The 24,015-nt window shown below is 38.9% G+C and overlaps 2 protein-coding genes and 1 long non-coding RNA gene across 3 annotated transcripts; 1 reads left to right on the top strand and 2 right to left on the bottom strand.

Moving 5' to 3' along the window:
* Window positions 1-683: 683 nt before the first annotated feature.
* gtf2f2b (general transcription factor IIF, polypeptide 2b) lies at window positions 684-17,559 on the top strand. The gene is made up of 8 exons (XM_039683118.2): window positions 684-849; window positions 1,622-1,695; window positions 1,782-1,800; window positions 1,976-2,117; window positions 13,591-13,672; window positions 13,754-13,853; window positions 14,155-14,298; window positions 15,111-17,559. The coding sequence occupies exons 1-8, from the start codon at window positions 781-783 to the stop codon at window positions 15,243-15,245; spliced, it is 765 nt and encodes a 254-aa protein (XP_039539052.2). The 5' UTR covers window positions 684-780; the 3' UTR covers window positions 15,246-17,559.
* Window positions 7,367-9,054, bottom strand: kctd4 (potassium channel tetramerization domain containing 4). The gene has a single exon (XM_039683115.2). The coding sequence runs from the start codon at window positions 8,809-8,811 to the stop codon at window positions 8,035-8,037; it is 777 nt and encodes a 258-aa protein (XP_039539049.1). The 5' UTR covers window positions 8,812-9,054; the 3' UTR covers window positions 7,367-8,034.
* Window positions 16,803-19,106, bottom strand: LOC120486969 (uncharacterized). The gene is made up of 4 exons (XR_005624338.2): window positions 18,787-19,106; window positions 18,012-18,123; window positions 17,800-17,875; window positions 16,803-17,575 (listed from the first exon to the last, which is right to left on the bottom strand). It is a non-coding gene; the product is annotated as an uncharacterized LOC120486969 (long non-coding RNA).
* Window positions 19,107-24,015: the final 4,909 nt, after the last annotated feature.

Here is a 24,015-nt window from a genome sequence, read left to right as displayed (position 1 = left end):
CTTTCTAAATACTATAATTAAGTCTTCGCTTCATATTTGAATGGACGAATAAATGCTGTATTCAGTTGATCTCATGCCTTTAGAATAGGCACTAGATTTGAGGACTATTGAAACAAAAGCAGGTCAAACTGCTTCATCTAGTGGTGACTTCATGAGATTTCCCATTTGAGTTTTTCATGAGATTTCCCATTTTCATGAGATTTTCCTGAACAGTTCACAGTTGAAACCACAGTTTCAACTGGTTAGGAAAGTAAACATTTCCATCTGAACAAATTAATTATATCTTCAAGAGTCATTTGACAGTGACAAAATATCAAATTGTGAAAATTTATTATTGTTTATCGTAGACAAATTATTGCTTGCTTTGAAAACTCAAACAGAGAAAAAAAATCCATATGGGTTTTTGAGGATTTGTGATTTAGCTTTGCACTCTTATGTAGCCTAGCCAATAATATTAGTAGTGAGAAGTAAGGTTTTACATATACTATTCTGCCTGCTACATAGTTTGTAGTTAAATTCATTTAACTGCTTATGAAACTTGGCAGTCAAATCTACACTAACTCGCTTAAAAACGTCTGGTTTTGTTGTGATTATCTTTATATTGATGCAATGTAAAGTAAATATAATTTCTTCACATGGCCACTAGATGGGGATAAATAGATATATAAGTCTCTGAGGTGGGCCAGTCTATGTAGAGTGCGATTTGCCTTTCATAAACCAAAGATACATTTACTTATTTTAAGTTATAGATTCTTGTTCATAACACAGAGCCCTTCAGTCATGTCAGAAAAAGGAAAAGACGTCGATTTAACCAGAGCCAAACAAAATACCGGAGTCTGGTTGGTAAAGGTCGGTGATTTATCAGTCAGAAGTTGCTTCTGGGTTTCAGGCCTAACGTTACGTTACACAAACTCTCGAATATTGAACTATGGCACGTAACTAACTTTATAAGGTAGACATGAATGATAGAAGTTGCCGTCATTAGTCTCAAACTATGATATGATTTCTCTAATTTTACTGTAGCCTAAATTAAATCTTTGGAAGGCTAAGTCTTACGAATCTCTAATATATGTAAATTAAAGAGTGCTGTTTAAACCTGCCCCAAAAATGAAGTTAGTTGTCAGTAGGTGAGAGATGTAAACAACAGGATTGAGAGAAATAAATCAGTTTAGATTGTAGGCCTATTAATCATATTTTTATACAATGCTCAGTTTACACTCATTTGTTTTTAAGTGTTTAAATTTAAAATATGATACAAACAGAGAACACTTTAGTTAAGAAAAGCAAGTTAGAAAAAACATTGACCAAATACAAAACCCATGTTAACAATTACAAAAACAATAGATGGTGTGCCATTTATTTAAACCTCAAAATTGTTATGTTTTGTAAATCTTTTATATTTACGTTTATTAATTTAGCTGACCTTTTTGTATCCAAAGCTGTCCTTTTTTGTCAGAGGTCGCACACCTCCGGAGCAACTAGGGGTTAAGTGTATTGGTCAGGGACACATTGGTGTCTCGCAGTGGATTCGAACCTGTGTCTAAACTAAGGCAATAGTTATACTCAGTCAAATATGAGGAAACAGAGCAGTAGATAAATTGTCTTATTCACTTGTCTTTAGGTTCCCAAATATCTTTCTCAGCAATGGGCAAAAGCAGCTGGGCGAGGAGAAGTAGGCAAACTCAAAATTGGGAAGTATGGAAGTAATATATTTAAACCCCTTTCAAAATGGAAATTATTTTCTGAAATCTTTCCACTCATGCTTTCTTCCTGTCTTCTAGAGCTCAAGGAAAGACTGTGGTGAGTTGTATTAATGTCTTTAAGGCCTGCACTGTGGAGGGGAAGTATTTGCTCATGTTTTATTCAGATGTTACAGTTTATTTGCATAATTACTGTGATCAGACCCTAGGCTGGAGAGAGAGATCATTTTATGATGGTGCTGTTGCAGACACTGATTGATTCGTTGTTTCCTCAGGTGTCTTTCAATCTGAGTGAGGACCTGACAGTTGTGGAGTGCTCTGGGGAGAAGGTTTCATCTGTGCGCAGCCCTAGAGAACATCCCTTCACCATGCAGACGGTGGGAGGTCAGAGTCTCGCTGTCTTTACAGAGAGCTCAGGTCAGTATAACATAACCAAGATCAACATAAACGGTTAAGTGTTGTAGTCAATTCCTCATTATTTACATTGAATCACTTAGCAGACGCTTTCATCCAAAGCGACATGCAAATGAGGAGAACAATAAAAGCAATCGAACCAACAATAGGCAACGACAAGCCCCAGTTAATATATCACAGTGCTTCTCAAACTTGTCCTGCCCTCCCCACAAGAACCAATGAGGTTCATTCTTGTGTCACGCAGCACGTTTGAGCTTCTGCAAGAACCAATGAGATTCATTCTCATGTTACGCAGCACGTTTGAGGTTCTGCCAGAAGTTGAACCAATTGTTCTTGTGCATCAGTCAGATTCAATGTAGTTTCTGTTTATGTTCACTGATCAATGATTATATGTGAATCAACGCCAAAATTAAATCTGTTTATCATATAAAGTGATTGAGTCTCTTTTTAAAGTGGTAGTTGCGTAGCTTTCAATGGAGGGACAGAAATCTCTCAGATTTCATCAAAAATATCTTCATTTGTGTTCAGAAGATAAACGAAATTCTTACGGGTTTGGAACGACGTGAGGGTGAGTAATTAATGCCAGAATTTTCACTATTGGGTGAACAAACCCTTAAGTGAAAAACATTCGTCGTTAGCCTTTTCTTGTCAACTCAGCAGCTCGGGTTGAGTTAGGAAGGTCCTTCCGCCAGCAGGGAACAGTCAAGTTAAAGGTCAGTGGAAGTGATTTTGTGTCTCTCTGGGATGCCACCACAAGGCGCCGTTCACTTGCAGAACGCAACCTTCCGGAGTTTTTAAGTGTTATATCCAGGCTTAAGTCTGAAGTCTGTGTTTATATCCAGTAAGCAGTCCAAATTATTGGATGATATTTGGATATGTTGAGATTATCAGCATAAATTAATCATTCTTCTGAGGGTGGCACAGTTGCTCAGTGGGTAGCACTGTCGCCTCACAGCAAGAAGGTGCCCGGGACGAGCCCGCCAGAGCCAGGAGTCCTTTCTGTGTTCTCCCGATTCCAAAGACATGCTGGATAGGTGGAAGGGTAGGCGTCTGTGTGTGTGTGTGTGTGTGTCTCAGCACTCTCAGTTTGGAAGGGCATCCGGCTTAATACCTGTGCCAAATCCAATGAGTGTGCGGATAATTCAAAAACAGACTTGGTAAAGGATCATTTAAAATTGTTGTTTTTATTTATCACATTTGCTTGCTTAATCTATTTAGCAGTTTGTTTTTGTACATATTATTGTTAGAATAAATTTTATACTGGCTCCTTGTTCTAGATATTGAAAACAGCATCGGCGTGGATGCAACAAATGAAAAAAAAAGCACATTAGCAAATTTCAAACGTTTTTGAATGGAAAGGAAACAATACTTTTAATCAACAAAGAGACATCAAATTGATCAAAAGTGACAGTAATGACATTTATAATGTTACAAACGATTTCTATTTCAAACAAATGCTGTTCTTGTGAACTTTTTATTGATCAAAGAATCCTAAAAAAAATGTATAATACGAAGAAATGTTTCTTGAGCATCAAATCAGCATATTAGAATGATTTCTGAATGATCACGTGACACTAAATGCAACTTGACAAATATATTCAAATAGAAATATTTATAATTTTTAATTGGAATAAGATATTTTACTGTTTTAATTGTGTGTTGCTACGACTGTATTGTGCCATGCAGCATTTTATCGTTCATTATCAAACTCCTCAAAGCTGGAATTGTACACTGTATAAACTTGCGAACTTGAATGGCCATCCTTTTACTTCCCATTGGAAGATGACAGATATAGATCTGTAATAAGTGACCCCACTGAAGATCGCTGTATAACTGCAGCTCATATGCACAGCTTAATAATTACAGTCTTACTGAAAATCACACAAGGCTAAGTGCAGAATTGCAATCATTGTGTTGTGCGCTTTTGTTCACTTATGATATTTTTTTTTCGCCAGTTGTCTGCTTAGCGCTCACAAGCCCCAGGTATTGATTAAGTGGTTGCTTAGCAACAGGTTGGCCACAGAAGTTGGCAATGAATAGAGGCTCTACTTGTACAGTTAAAAGCTTTTTCTGGGGGTGGAAGGGTAACAGTGTCTTTTTCTCAGTAAGTTATGAATTGAAATGGTTCAGGGTATGAACTGCTCTCTATTGGCTAATGCATGCATAAACACGTTTCTTTGGCATTAGTTTCTTTTTTGGTGTTTAAGAGGACATACTATTTGAGAGATTGAGGTCATGCAGAAAGATCACGTTTTTGTATTTTCTGTCATAAAGGCTAAAACAAAACCTTCATAACGAGGGTGTGCATGTTTAGAGATTGATTTTGAACAGCACATCTATGTGTTTTAATAGTAGTAACCCTAGCTGGGATGCATGTGATTAAGACACATGTGTCCTTGGCTTTAAGCTCACTGATTTAAAGAGATCGTTCGGCCAAAAAATGTACTCTCACTCATGTTGTTCCAAACATGTAAGACTTTTGCTCCTCTTGGGAACACAAATGAAAGATAATTATAATGAAATCTGAGATGTCTGTCCTCTCCATTGAAAGTCTGTTCACACAAAACTGTTCAAAAAAGAGTGTAAAACAAATCAATAATAATTGAGCGATTTAATCCAAAGGCTTCTGAGTATACACAATTACTTTATGTGATTAATAGATTTAATTAAGTCTTTTCACATATAAACATTAATCAGCGAACGCACATCGACAACTCAAAGATGGTAAATGCAAGCTCAAGCCAGTAAGGTTCTTTCTCACATGTCAAGTACTTGTACAGTTAAGATTTTTGGTTTATTTGAGTGCTCTGTTTTTAAAGTCTCTCAGATTTCATTAACATATCTTAATTTGTGTTTTAAAGACTTACACAAAAGTCTTATGGGTTTAGAAAGAGTCAGTAACTGATGGCAAAATTTAAATTTTTTGGTCAACTATCCCTTTAACTGTAGCCTTGTGTTCTGCAAAGCAACGTATTGGCAGACTTGGGGTAAATAGTACATGATTTTATTAGGACTGTCAAACGATTAATCGCGATTAATCGCATCCAAAATAAAAGTTTGTGTTTACATAATATATGTGGGTGCATATTCAGTGGCGTAGCCAGGGGAGGGGCCATGGGGGCACTGGCCCCTCCTGAAAACTGATTGGCCCCCCAGTGTGCCCCCACCCTTCTAATTGTCTGTCACTCAAAAATTCAAATCTTTCAGCTTGTAGTAGAATAATTCATGATTCCGCGTCGCGCGATGCTTCTCAAAACCACACGGTAAGTTGAAATATTTTATACAGCTTATTATTTTTAAGGAAAGACGATGTGTATTCACCCTGCTGAGGGGAATATGAATATGCAGCATATTTTTATATTTTTTTTCTTAAATATACATGCATGTGTGTGTATTTATATATAATAATTAAACACAGTGCACCCACATATATTATGTAAACACAACTTTTATATTTGGATGCGATTAATCGTGATTAATCGTTTGACAGCCCTAGTTTTGATTATTATATAACTTCTCATTTTGAGGCTGACTTCTGTAACAGCTTTTCAGTGTTTGTTGAAACAGTCGATCTGTCAGAAAGCAGCAGCGTATAAATGGACCAGGTGCAGTGGTGTGTGGAGGAGCTGCTGAGACTTTAAGCTTTTTTTTTTTTCTTATTAAGTCCTTCACAATGATAGGTTGAAGAGGAAGCTTGAACTGATTGACATATGGGCACTTAAAGCCTCCATGTTGCAAGGTTAAAGTTAGACTCAAAGAGTTGGACTCTTGCGCACATGTGCGCTACTCTTTTGAAAGTTGCGAAAGCTGTTTTCTGTGCACACAGTAGCGCCGATTTCCATCTGTGGCTTGAAATAGAGATGCCGCTTTTCAGCTTGCACAAAAGAGTCATGTGACTGGTAATCAAGGCTGGATGTTGGGGGTTGAGAAGGTAGTTTTTTCTAGATATGCACAGTAAACATGCTGTAAGAATGTTTAATGCATTTATAGCTGGCACATTCTTGGTTACAGATGTTTAATTTTAATCTGAGTATTTGTGATAATAGATGGTTTGGTGAATACTTGTTGAATATCAAAAGTCAGCATGAAGATATGCAGGCTTTGTTTCTCTCGGCAGTTGAAACATGCCATTTTCTTATTCCAAATATTTACTTTGATTCTTTCCATCGTGCTTTTCTTTTACAGATGGCCTTGACTATTGCCCATTTCACATTGTTCTAACATGGCGATGTGCCTCTATTCAAGCTCACACTTTGAAAAGTACATTAGCAGGAATTTTATTCTTTGCTTTGTCTCCATTCTCTCTCTATGTGGATGAGACATTGGTCTCTTGAGGGTATATGAGTCCTTGAAGTCACATGTTCGCCTGACCATTCATTTTGATCAAATTGAGAGGTAGCCATTAGTCATGCCTCCTTGGGAGCACACGATGAGAAATTTTTGGCTTCTTTTATGGTATGTAGGAGTCTTATTTGCCTGGCAACAATTGGATGTGAGACTAATCCATGAATATTTCAGCTGTTAATGGATTTCTTCCATTTGAAATAAATGCTCCCGCTTACCAGCACCCTCCCGCAGGTTTCCAGTCCCCTGCTGGCAGTGGTTTAGAAACACATCAGACAGTGACGGTGGGCTAATAAGCCCTGCTGTGTCTCATCAAATATGAATGACTGATATCTGCAATTAAAAAGAACCCTGTTTTGATGTCCACATGACAGACTGTGGAGATTTGAAGTTGTTTCTTTTTTTCTTCTTCTCCGTGTCAGAAATGTGCTTCTGACTCATTTTAGTGGGATATTGCATGACAGATATGATGGATAACAGATGGATAGTAGTGTGTGGAGATGTCGGCTAATCCAAAGTGAGTGTAACCATATGTCTGCCTTTGCCTTTCTTTGAAACGGCCGACTTAGACTGTAACTGAATTTAGCTGTGTCGAGTAGAGCTGTTTTTTAGGATTACTCAGCGCTACTGACTGCGCTCTGAATGTATTTTGTTGCAAATTCACAGGGTGATTGATCTATTTTGAACGTAATATTTTCCCACGGTAATGGCTTTGACTAATGGATGTGCAACATTTGAATACTTTCTTATTTGAATAAGAATATATATATATATATTTTTTTTCTGTGCTAAATGAGTTTTCTGGCAACATCAGATGGATCAGATGTGTATGAATCGGTGCACACATAATGAAAAATGTGTATGTATGCCATGTGCTCTAGAAATGATCACACCCATCTGAATTTGGATCAATGCTGGAGGAAATTTAATTTTAGGTCACATTTTGCTGCATAATATAACAAACTTTCAATTTAGGGCAGAGTATCTTCCTTACAAGCATACTTCACTGCGAATAAGAAAAAATAAAGCTCTATTTATACAGCCCACAGTAATTTGTCAGCGTACATCCCACAGTTCACAGACAAAACCATATGCAGTGTTTGCCAGTGTATATTTTCACCTAGAAGATGAACCACAGTTTCATTCATAAACATTTCAACAGTGCTTTGAATACATTATAATGCGGCTTTATTGTGCAAAACATTCACAGACTCAAAATTACAACCTGTTGTTTACTACGTGTTCACAAATCACAAAACTTGCTCACAAATGTAATGATCATCACACTCAGCCTTTTCCCACAACAGTTCCACATCCATTATCACTATCACAAACCGTTGCTCTTCTTGTAAAAACAACTGCAAACAGAAGACGACTACACACACAAGCCAAACAAAACCCCACAATACGGTACACATCATCTCTCTTGTTTCTCAAGGCTGTCCTTCGAGTGTGTCATGTAGAAGCAGACTAGCGGAGTATTCCAGAACAGGTTTTCGGTTGAGGACGCTGGTGTTTGTTAATGCAAGATGGTTTTCGGCAGGTCGTGTGGTTAGTGGTGACGGTTCCGCTCGGGTCACTTGACAAAATGCAGTGCCTCGCACTGAACCACTGATCCGCGACTGCTGTCTAGGCTGGTGAGCAGGCGGAAACCTCCTTTGAGTGCCAGCATCACCGTCTCCAGCTTCAGACACTCCAGTGTACACAAAAACGTGCTGTCCTGCTTCAGCACAAGCCGAGAGCCCTGCTCCGACTTGATGAAATGCCGGAACTGGATGACGTTGGACGACACCTCGAACTCCTCCGGAAAGCCGTCCAAGCGACTTTTCGAGATCTGCACGAGGCGGCTTTTCACCTTCTCGATGAAGCTGTTGTCGCTGCTGTAGACCTTCAGACCCTGCGAGCGCTCGTGGCTGTCCGTCACCTCCAGAAAGGCGGGCTCGCGCTGCGTGGCCTGCTGATGCTCCCAGCTCTGCAGGGCTTGGGCCAGCTCGCTCAGCCGGTAGAAGTCGGCCTCTCGGCGGAGCAGCTCGCCTTCCTTGAAGTCCTCGGGCAGCACCAGCTCGCCCAGGCGCAGGAAATTCAACACGTGCCGGAAGATGGGCCCGTCACGGTCGATGAAGGTGTTACCCATGGAGTCCACGTGCACTACGGGCTTCTTCCCGGTTACCATCTCCTCCAGCAGGGACCCGGGGTGCTTGGCCAGGGTCTGGCGCTGTGCGGCGTACAGGTAGCCCCCCACGTTGATGGTGATGGTGCCGGAGGAAGGTTTCTTAAAGCTCTTGCTGGGCTGCAGCAAGTCGGGATTGATCTGTCTCAGTTCGCTCTCCATCCTTCTGAGATTCCATTCCATGCCGTTCCTCACACCCAGCCTGGCGGAGTGTGTGTGGGGAGTGCGCGCACGCGTGAGCGGGCGGGCGGACAAATAGGAGCGCAGCTGAGCGGCGCTGGCATGAAGCGCGGGAGCAGTGTGCGCTGCCAACAGTGTCTGAGCCTTTCACAGCCACGCAAACATGCAGTGGGAGGAGGGGTGTTAAGGGTGGGCTCTACTGCGTCAGTGGTGTGGGCTCGGAAAGAGCGAGTGCTTTGCTCGCTGCTCTCCGCTCTAAAGGCTGAATTTAATCACCTTTCCACTTCAGCGCTTCTCTGGCTCTGCAATTAGCGTCACTGCCCTCTGATGAAAGGAGTCCTCGGTTGGGTGGCGGCACGTGAACTCACCGAGAGGGCCAAATCACAGGGATCCCACATAATGAACTCCCTCCAACAAAAGTGTGAGAGGAGCGAGATGTTAATGCTTTCACGTCTATCGTGTTAAGTCGTTGCTTTGAAAAGCCGTCTGTGTGATGTGCCGACAACTGGCAGCTTTATCGCCAAACGAGCCATTTCGTGTACAGTGTAGGTGTAGTTATGTAAATTATTTTGTCAGTCTTCATATCAAAAGGGATGAACGCATTGAAGCCTTCTCGCTCTTTCTGAGATGCTGGGTTCGCTTTGAGGCACTCGTCCATGACCCAGTTATCGACGACGCCAAGAAGTGAGCCTTTGATGAGGAAGCCTATGCCTTCACTTGAAGTCATGGGGTCTGAGCTCGTAATTGGCCCCAAGCCGTCTTTAAGGGTGTTGTACATGCTACAAAGATGTACCGTGCTGTGTCACCATATAAACCACCTAGAGAAGAGAACCCGAAATCGATATTTATAATATAATTCCTTATAAAAGTGAGCTCAAACAAAAAGCTCAAACCGTCGACTGTTGCAAAGAGGACGTGCCCTTAAACAGCAGCAGAATCGCCATGACATCTTTCTCAGTGATGTGATGTCCCTAACAGATGACAGTCTGTCAATCATTCTTGAATGACGGCGCTCTTCTACTGTTGCCCCAGGACGGGAGATGGACCCTTCTGAGCCACATGTTGTGCTGTGTACGTCATTAGCAGCTGAGACGGGGTGGAGGCTGGGGTCAATTTGGCTTTACATATTCATGAGATAGTTTAAATTTCACACTTTTTTTTCTTGGATGAGTTTTGAAGAACGGCATAATCAAAAGAGTTGTGTCAAATTGTTATAGTTAACTAGATCTCTAGATTAATGTCAAATGTCACAGTTGTTAAAACTTTATAAGATTATATTAAATTGTTTAAAATCGCCTAATTAATATTCAGAAGCGAAGCCTTCAAATGTGCACCGCAGCCACAGTCCTCATTACTCTTTTAAACCGTGCCGCCAGTGCACATAGTCATTAGATTATAGATTCAGTGACAGTTCATTATGGTCATATATGACTGATTATAGTTGTTATAGACGATAGCTTGGTCATGGTTTAATCATCATTTGATCACTGGGTTTGTTCATCTGCATTTGAATTGCAAACAGGATTTAAATAATAACTATGCCAGAGAAAATAGTGGGTGGTTGACCTGCTTTTGCTCATCTATCTTTTTGTTTTAATTGGTGCACTTGTTTGTTCAGCTTGAAGAAGCCCAAATTGATTTTAGTCCAGCAGTGGCAGACTGGCAAAAGCAGGCAAATGTCAGAGCACTTGGATAGGAACTATTCTAGTTAACCTATGCAGAAGAATATGAAGTCTTGACAAACACAAATTGGAGCAAATGCTGTGCTTGTTGGCCAGATATATAATTAGTTATTAGTTAGGAAAAAGCTACAATTTGCAAGAGCTCACCAAAATTGGACAGTTGAAGACTAGAAAAATGTTGCCTGGTCTGATGAGTCTCGATTTCTGTTGAGACATTCAGATGAACAGTCAGAATTTGGCGTAAACAGAATGAGAACATGGATCCATCATACCTTGTTACCACTGGGCAGGCTGGTGGTGGTGTAATGGTTTGGGGGATGTTTTCTTGGCACACTTTAAGCCCCTTAGTGCCAATTGGGCATCGTTTAAATGCCACGGCCTACCCGACCATTGTTTCTGACCATGTCCATCCATTTATGGCCACCATGTACCCATCCTCTGATGGCTACTTCCAGCAGGATAATGCACCATGTCATAAAGCTCTAATTATTTCAAATTGGTTTCTTGAACATGACAATGATCTCACTGTACTAAAATGGCCCCCACAGTCACCAGATCTCAACCCAATAGAGCATCTTTGGGATGTGGTGGAACGGGAGCTTTGTGCCCTGGATGTGCATCCCACAAATCTCCATCTACTCCATACAGTACATCCACTAAAAGCAAATTCCAAAATTGCTTTTTCTCACCTTGCAGGAAACTGCAAGAAAAGTGTGCAACTTTGTCATTCCAAAAGAAAGCAAGCAACCATATCTCTTCAGGAAGGGTACCTCTAGTTGTCTTAGGGAGTTGTTGTCTTTCATCCACATAAGCCAAAAATAAATGTTCTGCCTTTTCTCAGTCTAGAAAGCTCCAAATTCAGAAATAATTTCACATTTCATAAATGACCCATTTTAACTCACTTTTAACTTTTATTCACATTCATATTTCCATGAGGTGAAGTATCCCTTTAATTACTCACCATCATGTCATTCCAAACCCATGACTATTCATCTTCGGATCATAAATTAAGATATTTTTGATGGAATCCCATAGACAGACTGCAACGTTATTAACACTTTCAAGGCCCAGAAAGGTAGTAAAGATAGATGAAATAGTCCATGTGACTACAGTGGTTAAACCTTAATGAATGGTATGAAGTGATGGGAATACTTTTTGTGGACAAAAAACCCCCCAAATGAACTACTAACAATTTCTTCTCCGGTTTGGAACGACATGAGGGTGGGAAATTAATGACAGAAATTTAATTTGTAGCTGAACTATCCCTTTAAGTATGAATTTAGCTTTTATGTTGTTGTCATGGAAACATTCCGATTCAAAATAAAGTGGCAGTGACGTATGGCTGTATGAGACAGTAATGACCCCGCACTCACTTCAAATGATCTGCTCTTCGGATATTAGAATCGCCTTGAGACCAATTGTGGAAGGGAAGCTTTTAAAACGAATGCTATGGAATTCATGCATTTTTAATTGTGACTTAAGTGTCTAAATACAGTACATTTGGGGCTGCCATACATGCCATTGTATGCAGTTTGTGAAATTGGCAGCCGAGTGAAAAAACACGGTTGCTTGACGTTTATCATATTTGCATGGTGCTAGCAGACACTAGAGTATTAAATGCACAGTATTTCAAAACAGATGTGGAAATGGAGCCAGTAGAGAGAGAGCGGGAGAAATATGATTTTAAAAGCCCCTGAGGCATATGATTAAGAGGCTTATTATTATTTTACTGTCCTATCTTGTCCCAAAATATCTTCCTCTACTCCCTCAGAGTCCTTTAAACCGATTACAACTGTTATTATGCTTTGGCAAATCTTCTCAGTGTTATGGCACTTCACAAATTTCGATGTTGAAAAGAACAAGGCTGATAGTCCATCAGTAAGTGATACCTTATGAAAAATCTTAATTGAAACGGATAAATTAAATGGTACAATACAGTTTTTGGATGGCGCCCATGTGCTAGGCACATTTCAAAATAAACAGGCGCTGAGTGAGTGAGTTTGAGACCTTGAGGCATTTGAAAGGCTTCTTTTTATGCTGCTGTGTGCTGATGAAGAGACATGGAGGGATTGAAGATCTGCCTACAGGTGGGTGGGTGTGTGTGTGTGTGTGCGAGTTTGTGGGGCTATAGAGGCTGTGTCCTGCTGAATGCTCGGGATGTTATTGCTCTTGTTCGGTGTCTCTGAGGAAGTCAAACTGGTGGGATCTTGCGCGGAGGTGGAAGACCGACCCCCGTAACCTCTCTATCATCTCAGCATCGGATCTGCTGCCCACCAACGGGTTGAGCAACTCACGCCACCCCCAAACACAGTACTCCATTCAGAGCCAGCGTTAATGCAACTCCGGCTGATTAATATGGATTCCTCTATGGAAATGCTTATGTAACGTTACTGGCCTCATAAGATGGGCGAGTCATGTGTTGTTTGGGGAGGGACCGCGCAGAGGAGATGCGAACCTTGAGGTCTTGGTTTGCCCTGACCCCTCTTCATAGCCTCCGGGTAATTGCGAGGAAAATGGATGCTTTGTTGAAGTTGTGAAACACAAGTGGGCGTTTTTATGGAGTTACTCCAACAAGTGCTAACACTCATCTGGCAATAATTGCCAATAATTGTGCGCATTAGTGCTGCTCTGATGGATTTTGTGAGTGAAATATTTCTGCCCTTTAAAAAGGCCTGTGGGACAATAACCACAAGGTATTACAGGCACCTCTGTACATTTAATACAATCAATAGAAGCAAGCTGAACCATTAGACTGGCTTCACAGTGTGCCAGTAAATGGCAGCGGGGCAACACAATGATGTTCTGCAGGAGGGAGGCACATTTGGGTCTGATTAAAATCATCACTCATGTCTAGTTGACCCCATCGTTTTTCATACAAGAGTCAAACACTTCAGAATAGTGCCATAAAAACCACCTGGTTGAATCACAGTATTTCAATTGTCACCTAAAAAGAGGGGTTTTGTGCCAACGCTTTATTAGAGAGCGCTTTCTGTTGAAGTATGTTAATGTTTTAGTAGAGAGAAAAGGCCATTAGTTGCCCTTGCAAAATTCAGACATTTTTATTTTTTTTGGTACCAAGTCGAATGTTGTTGTTTTTAAGACAAGCTGGCTCTTGAAGGCATGGTTGTTCAGCGAGCTGAATGCAGACCTGCAGTCAGTGAGAGCTACATGAAATTAAAGAAGTAAGTCAAAACTGTTCAGAATACTTTGATCCTGTCATATGTATTTGATCTGATCGTCTTTTATTCATGTTTTATTCACAGGCTGCAGATTGAAGAATCCACCAAACCTCTTCGTTTTTCTCAGAAGCTTGAGAAAGCAATCACAACCAATTACAAACCTGTGTCCAACCACAGCTATAATGTAAGTGTGTGTGGGGTTTGGGTATTTCCTATGTTATGGGGTAAAAAAATATCTCTACAAGGATGGCATAAATGATACTAAATTATGTTTTTTGAAAATTTAAAAAGGCAGGAAGTTTGCTGTGATTGGTAGGTTTAGGGTTATGGGATAGACTATACAGTTTTTACAGTATAATGCTAATGGAAAGTCTCCAAAATATGGAAAACCCAATGTGTGTACAACTATTTTCATGCGGACCGGTTTGAGTTTTAGATAGCAAAACTATTAATGAATGCTCTGTTTTGCTTATGCTTCTGTTCAGTTGGAATATGAGAAGAAAAAGAAAGAAGAAGGCAAGCGTTCAAGAGCTGATAAACAGAAGGTTCTGGAAATGCTCTTCTCTGCCTTTGAGAAGCACCAGTACTACAACATAAAAGACCTGGTGGACATCACAAAGCAACCGGTGGTGAGTTGTTCAGCTCAAGATGATTAAACGTGCAAACACTGTGCCATAGGAATAGAAACGGCTCTCTCCAGTATTTTTAATTTGGACTGCAGTACCCATTTTAACTGCTAGCTGTCAATATTACATACTGCACCTTTTAAATGAAACATTTTAAGGTGATATTATTGCAAAGCGCACTTTTTAAGTGTATCTAAGTGTGTTGAGAAAAAGTACTTTTTTAATATAGGCTACTTTGAGGTGCTGTACATGAGTGTGCATTCAATACAATTAAGCTTTTCTTTTTCACAAGTGTTTTTTTCTGACAACATTAATGATGACAGTCGTAAATCTCATTTGTCTTTCTTATCAGAAATCATACACAAGAGAGATTAAACCAAATAACAAGAAATCACACATGTTTAACATGGATTTGGTCTTGATTATATTATCATAGATAAGTGAGCTCCTATGAATAAATGCCACTTGACTGCTGCCTCTGTCTCCCTGAAGGATTGTGGAAATATAAATGTGATTGAAGTTAGATGAGTCATAACTAAAAAGAAACTAAACTGAGTAAGAAAATTACTCCCCACAGTGATTTCGCCATTTAGAGGATAGATTGCACCAGTGAGGCTAAATAAAGAATGTATTACTTTTCACAAAGTTGTCTTTTTACATTGTTTTTTATTTTTTAAGTTGTATTAGTTAAGCTCATTGAAGTAATGAATTCTTGTCTGTTAGCAAATGATTATGACACAGAAAGTTGTAGCATGGTTGCATGTATGATTGGATTTTGGCAGCATGTTCACCCTGTCTATCTACTCTTCCTCTAGATTTACCTGAAGGAGATTCTCAGGGAGATCGGTGTGTATAATCCTAGAGGGCCTCATAAGAGCACCTGGGAGCTGAAACCAGAGTATCGCCACTATGAGGAAGGACAGGAGGAGGAGGAGGAAAAAATGGAGTAATCCAGTTTACATAAGCCTGGGGGTCTGTTTTCTTTCATGCCAACTGTTGTTTCTTTCTGTGGCTTTGCCAGATTTTTTTGGTCTCTTGTTCGTAGACCTTGTTAACTCTCAGGTGGAATGGATGTCAGTAGAAAAGAAATGAAGATATACTTTTTTTCTTGGGTTACATAAAGTGTTTCTCCAAGAGCATTATGAAATGAATACTTCAATTTGCATATGAGTCTTGCATTCTTCTGAGTTAAGAGCACTTGTGTGTGATTGTTACAGGAGCATATAATATAAATGAAAACGCAGATACCCTTTGGACTTTTTCCCATTAGTTTAATATTTTGCATAACTCTCATCAGTTAAAGGAGTAGTTAACTTTTGAAAAAACTTTTGCTGTTAATTTAATCACCCCCATGTCATCCAAGATGTCCATGTCATTCTTTCTTCAGTCGAAAAGAAATGAAGGTTTTTAATGAAACCTTCCAGGATTTTTCTCCATATATAATGGACTTCAGTGGGCACCAAACGGTTCAAGGTCCAAAAGACACTTTCAGTGCAAATTGTTCAAAGGGCTTTAAACGATTCCAGATGATGAATAAGGGTCTTATCAAGCGAAACGATCCTTCATTTAAAAAAAAAAACAACAACAAAGTTTAAGTTTTATAAGCTCAAATGCTCGCCTTGCTCTGTACTGTGATATACGTTTGTGACTCTCCTGTTCAAACTCGTTCATCAAAATGAACGAATCTTTTTCTGAGTCAATTCGTTCGTTGAACCAAAATGACTTGGAAAAAGATTCGTTCAACTTGTGAGTAGCTTGTGAAGCTAGTTTGAGTAGCTTCCCCAACATGGTTTACTATGCATATCCTCATTTCCAAGTTATGCATGTTTAACAGTACAATATCTTAAGTAAACCTGAATGCAGTAAAAATGCAGTTACATTGCATTTCTAAAAATCATTTGGTATCCTAGTCTTGTTTTAATACATTTCCAAAATAATTTATTCTTTTTCACTTGTCAAATAGTATTTTGCTAACGCTTTACTTTAGTGTCCAATTCTCACTATAAACTAGTTGCCTAATAGCATGTAAATGATAAGGATGTTGGCTGATTATTAGTACTTAGAAATTATGCACCTAGCACTCTTCAGTGTCAAACATTAAAACTGTGTGCCACAGGAAATGTTCAGAAACAGTACATCCACTACAAATATTTTTATGTAGTCATAATTTTTTACTGGCCTTTTGGATTTTTTTTTTAATGTAATTGAATTGTGTCCTTAACTTTGAGTAAAATATTTCTTTGTATATCAAAATGAGAATGGTTAAAATAATCGTTAACTTGATTTCTTCACTCATTCCAGTAAAAGTGCATAAACAAGGTCTAGAGTGTGCAAAAATTTACACACTTCATTTATCACTTCAGGATCACTTGAAAATTAAAGGCAGGTGTGTTTAATTAGGGTTGTAATCCCCTGCCGTAACATCTTTTAGACCTGCTGCAATCATTATTCTCAACAGTTTTAACTCAAACTTTTTTCCATTAAATTAGCATGAAGGCAACACAATGTTCACTACATAGACTTTTTATTTGGATGCAACATTTCATTTAGATTGGATAAAGCCATCCAAACTGTTGTCCACCTAATAAAACACATTCAAGTGTCTGTGGTGTTGCCATAGAAGAAAAACTGGAAATCGATGGCAAGGCAGATATGACGTCATGGACAGATGTTACACTGGTTAAAACGGCTGATTTCTCTTGATTTACAAGACGATTTAAATACACAAATCAACAATATGTAACACCATTCTAGTGTTTTTTGGATGTTTTAGTTGTGCCTTTAGCAGTGTAGTGTATAAAATTATATTTTTCTTTCAACATTCAATAATGAGCTACAATTTTTAAGATGAAGGCAAAGGCACTTTCATTTAAATTTATTCATTTTGAACCCAGGTGTCACACCAAAGGCATGTGTCTTATCCACTGCACCATCACCACCCCATGTTGTCATTACAATGAGCATCAAACAACTGCAGCATTCTTTGTTTGGATTCCTTGCTGGATGTTTATAACACAACAGGAAAAAATCTAGTGGAAAACTTTAGACAATAACATTACCTAATGTCTTGTATACTACATTTACATGTGTTCATCTATGCTTTCTCCCTATCTGATGTGTGAGAGCTAAGTGTGGTAGGTACTGTAGGTGTGAAATTCTTATTCCATCACCACCTTCATACATTTGTTTTTCTCAGCCTTTCGGTCCTCCACTGTTATTTTTCTTCAGCTTGGGTGGATCATCCATGCCATCTGGATTTATAGTTCTGCCTGTGGAAAAACTGACAAAAGAGAAGGAGTCAAAAATAGAGTCCTCAGACCTTCAGGCATACAAACCTGCAGAGAAAATGTGTGCTCAGCTAATACATGCTATTATGTAGTTTCACTGGTCGTGACCTCAGCAATTTTGTAGTCATCATTGCACAACTTTACCCCATTCATTTTAGTCCATGTTGCTTAACTATTTGCAATAAAGGTGCATCTAAGTTAGCTTAACGTATCATACCTTGTAATCATTTACATTGTTTATTTTCTTTGAGTGACATTCAGTTTGACTTCATCTTGTCTTTAAAGTTGCAAACCTAAGAGGAAAAAAATAGAACACATTAAGCTTATTCACCATCATATATGCCACACAGGTATAATATCAATTTTATTGCATATTCATGAGGCAGAAGGGCTCTTGACTTAGTGAGCACTTGTATGCTAAAGCAGTACCTGACAGCACCATGTTAAACGCATTTTCATTTAATGGGCACCTTCCCTCTGCTCTCGACTGATGCTCGGACTCCAGTGTGAGAGAGCGATCCATATCGGTTCTGCAACCCATCTAGTGAGAAAAGGAGGAGAGTCAATTAACCATTCCAGAACTACGGCCATTCAATCATTATCAAGGGTCAGGGGATTTTTTTTTTTTTTGTCAAAATAATTAAATACATTACATACTGCATGCAATTCATGATAACAAATCTATGAGGGCGTTTTTCTTTCAGGTGAAAAAATCAAACTAAAAAAAAAATTACGTTACTAAGTTAATAAAATAGATGAGCGGAAATTGCATTTAACGGTATAGAAAATGATGCATACATATTGCAGCTTTGTATGATTTGATTCTGATTACATATCTAAAAACTTGTCACGTGCACCTCTGGTCCAATTCGATAAAATCTGTTTTTAGACCAAATTCATAAGCATTTAGCATGAAAATATTTTAACACCGAGTATATTTAATACAAACTCCAGATTAAGCTGAACTGCACCAAGAGACTAATATTTGTCTGAAATAAGATAGTTTATACATTTAAAAGTAAAAAATGCACAACATGTTAAAATATAATTTGTTATGAACAACATAAATTATCAAGTAGTTCATGGTGGCCGAGGCATGATGGTGAACACGTGGTCCGCAGGCCAAGGCCTGGACAGCGTGGAAAACCACAACCTTCAGACCAGATACGTGTGCATTTAACATTGTTGTTAAAGTTCAGATTACCTGCTATGCCGTCTTGAGGAGTCATTGTAGCGGATAGTAATTTCGCTCACTGATTCTTTTGAGGCTATGTTTACACGGAAACGCGGCGGTGGAGCGTTTATAAGATTTCTACTCTAGAGGGTGGTTTCACTTTTTTTTCTTTTTTTTTTTTTTGCGTTTTTAAGCCTCAAAAACGCCGTCGCCGTGTAAACGAAAGGAACATCCGATCAAATATTTTTACGTTTTCACCAGCGAGCGGAGCGTTCTCGTGTAAACAGGGACTAAGACTCTAAGATCCTCTGCTTCATCTGCGATATCTTCGAAAAGGGGGAGAAACTTTAAGACACCGGGGTTTAAAAGCGGCAGGAAATACGTCATCACTCGCCTCTCTCACATCTCCGCCTATCGAGTGGACACGTGCGCCTCCTAGAGGACATTACACTCATATACCAAAATCACTCAAAAATATTTGAGACTATAATATTTGAGAAATATTTGAGAATTTAATTTAATTTTGTCATTGTCGCTGATAAATTTGATCGGAAATTATTAGTTCAATTACTTTCCAACATGTTTCATTTAGTTTAAGTTGATGTATTAAAAAAAACTAAAACTAAAATAGGCTAATGAACTGCATAGATATATTTCCATCAGAAAATTAACAGTAAATTAAAGTTGCAGTAGAATTATTTATTTATTTAAGTTAGATCTAAGTATTACAAACATTCAGCAGGTGTAGGTGTAACACAACCGTGGTTATTTGATGAAGCTCGAAAGGTTTCGGAGGAGGAATGATCAGAAAGAAATAATAATTTATTTAATATCTATTGATTTATTCAGACACATTTAGTGGAAAGCCATTGTTATATTTTTTTAGACAATATTATATCTTTCTATTTTCAAAAACAATGCAAAAATGCCCACTGTTATCTCACACAATTCTTAATGGTAATACACATGTAGCCTAGCTGTTTTAATTGCATAAGCCTGCCTTTTTTATATAAATGTAGCCACATATGCTATTTAGATCGACAGGTTCCCTGTGTCAGTAGTCCTGCCTGTGCTCTCAGTTTCAGCAGGTGGTGCTATTCAACAAGCCATTCAATCTGATAGACCTTATTCAGAGCAGCGCCATGACTGGACTGCCTGGACTGCATCCGCTGTATAAACCGCCTAGTTCACTTAGAAAAAAAGTCCTTTGCCATCGGAACAATCCCAAAATAAATGTAATAATATCAGTAGGCCTATGCTACAAGAACAAAGATGTAAACAGCCTCGCTTTCATTCCCTTAAAAAAAGAGATCATGCTGATGCTGTCAATAGTCTAACTCAATAGATAAGAAGATAAGACCATCAGCCTCCACCTATTTAATGTTGATCATCAACCCCCGTAATACTGAAACAATTCATGAACGTTGCAACCCGGTATCACGACAAGACGTGAAATAATCACGTTGGTCCACTTTGGAAAACGTGTAGATGTCACGGTTTAACCCCCTCAAACGTGAAACGTATACATTTGCTAACACGTTCCAGTGGAGAGATACCATAACGACCTATTAGTTTTCATTAAACCGAGAAAAATGGAATTTTGTTTTATTGACGATCACTAAGAAAATGTTCTATTATTTAAAATTCAAAAAAACATTTATTATTTTCAAGGTGAAAATGGTTCACATGCCTTGATCCACGCCGTTTTTAATGAAGTAGCCTAATGAATAAAAATTCCTTTTTTCTCGGTTTAATGAAAACCAACATCCGGGTATCTCTCCACTGGAGCGTGTTAACGCAAACGTGTTAGTTTCACGTTTGAGGGGGTTAAAGGGTTAGTTCACCCAAAAATGAAAATTAAGTCATTAATTACTCACCCCCATGCTGTACCAACCCAGTAAGACATTCGTTCGTCTTCGGAACACAAATGAAGATATTTTTGATTAAATTTGAGAGAATTAAATTTTGATCAGATCGCAATTCTCGCGCATGCGTCGTGGAAATCTAAGGAAGTCTCGTTTCTGGCCTACAAGGAAGAAAAGAAATAGTCGAATAAACTCGTTATTTTTGTTTGTTTTTTCGCACAAAAAGTATTCGCGTCGCTTGATAAACATATAGTTGAGCCACGGTAGTCACTTGGGATATAAACATTTTCTTCATTGACTTTCTGGGCCGTCAAGAGGCAGTCCCTTAGGCAGCCAATGTGGTAGCTAGTTTTACAGCTCTCAAATTTAATCAAAAATATCTTCATTTGTGTTCCGAAGACGAACGAAGGTCTTACGGGGTTGGTAGGCCTACAGCATGGGGGTGAGTAATTAATGACTTAATTTTCATTTTTGGGTGAACTAACGCTTTAAAGCGTGAAATCTACACGTTTTCCAATGTGGACCAACGTGATTATTTCACGTCTTGTCGTGATACCGGGTTGCAGGAACTAGTAAACACAATCTAATCTAATGCTGAAAAAACTGCTTAGGGGGCTTTTTGAGCACAGACAGATGATTAATGCTGCCTTTTTTGTCTAATTAGTATCTGGGCAAAATTAAGTCATTTGCAACCGATTTCATTCCCCCTCGGGATATAGATAAAGTAAACGGACCTTATTTTGTATTAAATCCCCCGCTTTTCTGTTTTAATGCTAGGTATTGCCACGTGACTGTTATTCATTGCCTGCTAACAGATTATAAAGCACTTGTACAGCTATAGCCTACACTAATATCCAGATGAGGGCAGTAGTGCGTTACTGTCTGAACCTACTCTAAGGTCTGAACTTACAGAGAGTCTGAGCCACATTTGACACGTTTCTTCTGGAACTAATGCATTTAAAACTGACACAATTCCTTTAAATATACAGAAAGGCCATTTCAATTAGATCTTCTCAAATGAAGGCTATAGCATAATAATTTAAAGTTGGCTATTATAATGTTTCTGCACCTGATTATTCTTTTCACTTATGTCCTGCAGCAGTGATGCTAACAGCTAACAATATGTGCCAGTTGTTTCAAGGCACCTCACCTATCCACTTGAGAGATAACAAGAAAAAGCAATCAAATTCTCAAATTACCAACAACTTCCCCAGGTTCAGCTGACTGTCCAATTATCTGCTGGCCCTTGATACAACAGCCAGTGACGCAATTACAATAAAATGCTTACACTCTGGGCTGAAAATGACTGTCCTTCAATCAGTGTTGGATTGTGTGTCCTTAGAGATATGCTGCATATGCAGATGAGCTGCTTAAAGAGATGCATTGGGTCATAAATGCCCAGTGCAATTAAATTCTTCAAACTGGGGATGAGACTCAGAGTGATTTATCAAAATGAACCTCTTTCCAGTTTTTATCTGGGGCATAGAGAAAAGTCAACGCTTGTGAGACCTTTCATAAACTCGTATGATGCAAACCAGTCAATATCCTGCTTAAAACTCAAATGTGTAATCTGTAGACGGCTTAAATCTTGACTCTTTGGGGAAAGCAATGGGCACATTCATGCAGATTTTGGGAAATGAAAGTTTTTAAATATTAAAGGTTTCAAAGATTTACTTTGACCATTTATTGGCTGTTCATGCATGCTGTCGGGTTATATTTATGGCAGTAATTTTACTGTGTTTAATTGGAATATGAATATTTTAATGTGTAGTTTATACCCTTAAGCTGTAAGAGACTGTCAGAAAATGTGATTTTAATCACAGAATTAGAAAGTGTGGATTTTGTGAGGTTCATTTTTGCATAGTTAGACAAATATGTACTTGTGAAGATTCATAAATCTGATGGGAACTGAGTGGACAATCGATATTAGATTTTCAATCAACAAAATGGAAAGTATGGAGATCATGCTTGTGTTTTATTTGACAATAAGGGTTTATTTGTTAGCATTAGTAATGTATTAACCTGTGTGTGTTTAGGCTATGCAAAATATAGTGGCCCCAGACTTTTGGACCCCACTGTATCTAGCGTCATCAACGTATCATTAGTGCACTGGAGACTTTGGCCACTCTCCTACTGGTTTTGACATAACTCATGTTGTTTTAATTCCTCAATGGTTAAGTCATATAGAGAATCAGGGTAGTCTGGGGCCGCAGTGCCTTTTTTGGGAATGTCATGTGAGTGCGCTGATGCCGTTTTGCCTGAAAATAAAGTTGGAGCTGTCTGGAAGTTGTGGAATGTGTAGCCGGCTCAGGGCCAGCGCTGTGTTTGGAGTCAGCCGGGCCGAATAGCAGAGGGTTCTCAGGGACACCCAGACAGGTACCGCTGATCATCCTTCTCCTCCCACCGCATGCAATACGGAAAAGCACTTCTAAGAATAGCTTTTATCACAGTTGAGCAATACTGTGAATCGAAACGCTGAGGTCCATCATTTGATGACAGCTCTTATTTTCTGCTGAAGGGAGGACATTTGCTGCTGATGTTCATGTTGCAGGACCAGTGCTTTGATGCCCTTTGGCAAAGTGTCCACACTAATGGAGAAAGAGTCTTCAGTGTCTCCCACTGGAATCTGAAAGGGATAATTCACTCATAAATGAAACTTCTGTCATCAAACATGAACACATTTTCGGAAACATAAGAAGAAATTATGTTATTCTTTTTTTTGGACATTTTGGATAAATATCTCTTTTGGTCGCCATTCATTATTATGGAAAACAGTAGCTTGGATATTTTTCTAGATATCTCCTTTTGTGTTCCACAGAGGAGGACATTAATACTATAACTATGAAAGTGAACTGTCCCTTGTAGTTGTAAAGCACCTCCCTTTATCTCCTTCTTCAAAACATGATGTCTTTAAAGACCATTTCCCTTGCTCTGTAAACTGCTTAACATGTCTTACCGCAAATAAAAAGTCACCCATGCAGAAACAGACACTCTGCCTTACAAGCCAAATCCCAGAAGGACAATAACAGTTAATTCCTTTCATTATTTTATTCCCATTGCAGGGGGTTATAAATTGAACAAAGTCGTCTAGAAACTATTTCAGAATCTCCCAGGGCAGCCCTAAGGTTTAATGGAACGTGCATGATCTTATCTTTGGGAAGGGCCATTCAGTTATTGGAGGATGAGAAAGGAGTGGAACATTAGCCCATTATCATCACCACAGTGAATCTGTGTTTGGTGGGCATTAAAAAAACTGCACTGCAATCAATGAAATAAATTCCAGCACTTTCTTATGTAAAGGAGAAATAAACTTACGGATGTTTTATGGTAGGCTATACAGACCCTTTGTTTTCAGAGTGACAAAGTATGAAAGGTATCCCTTGTGAAAAAGAAG

This window comes from Pimephales promelas, chromosome 7 (genome assembly GCF_988280905.1).
Source record: "Pimephales promelas chromosome 7, fPimPro1.hap1.1, whole genome shotgun sequence".
Taxonomy (NCBI): domain Eukaryota; kingdom Metazoa; phylum Chordata; class Actinopteri; order Cypriniformes; family Leuciscidae; genus Pimephales; species Pimephales promelas.
Note: the sequence above shows the minus strand (reverse complement) of the source record. Positions and strands in the feature narration are given on the sequence as shown.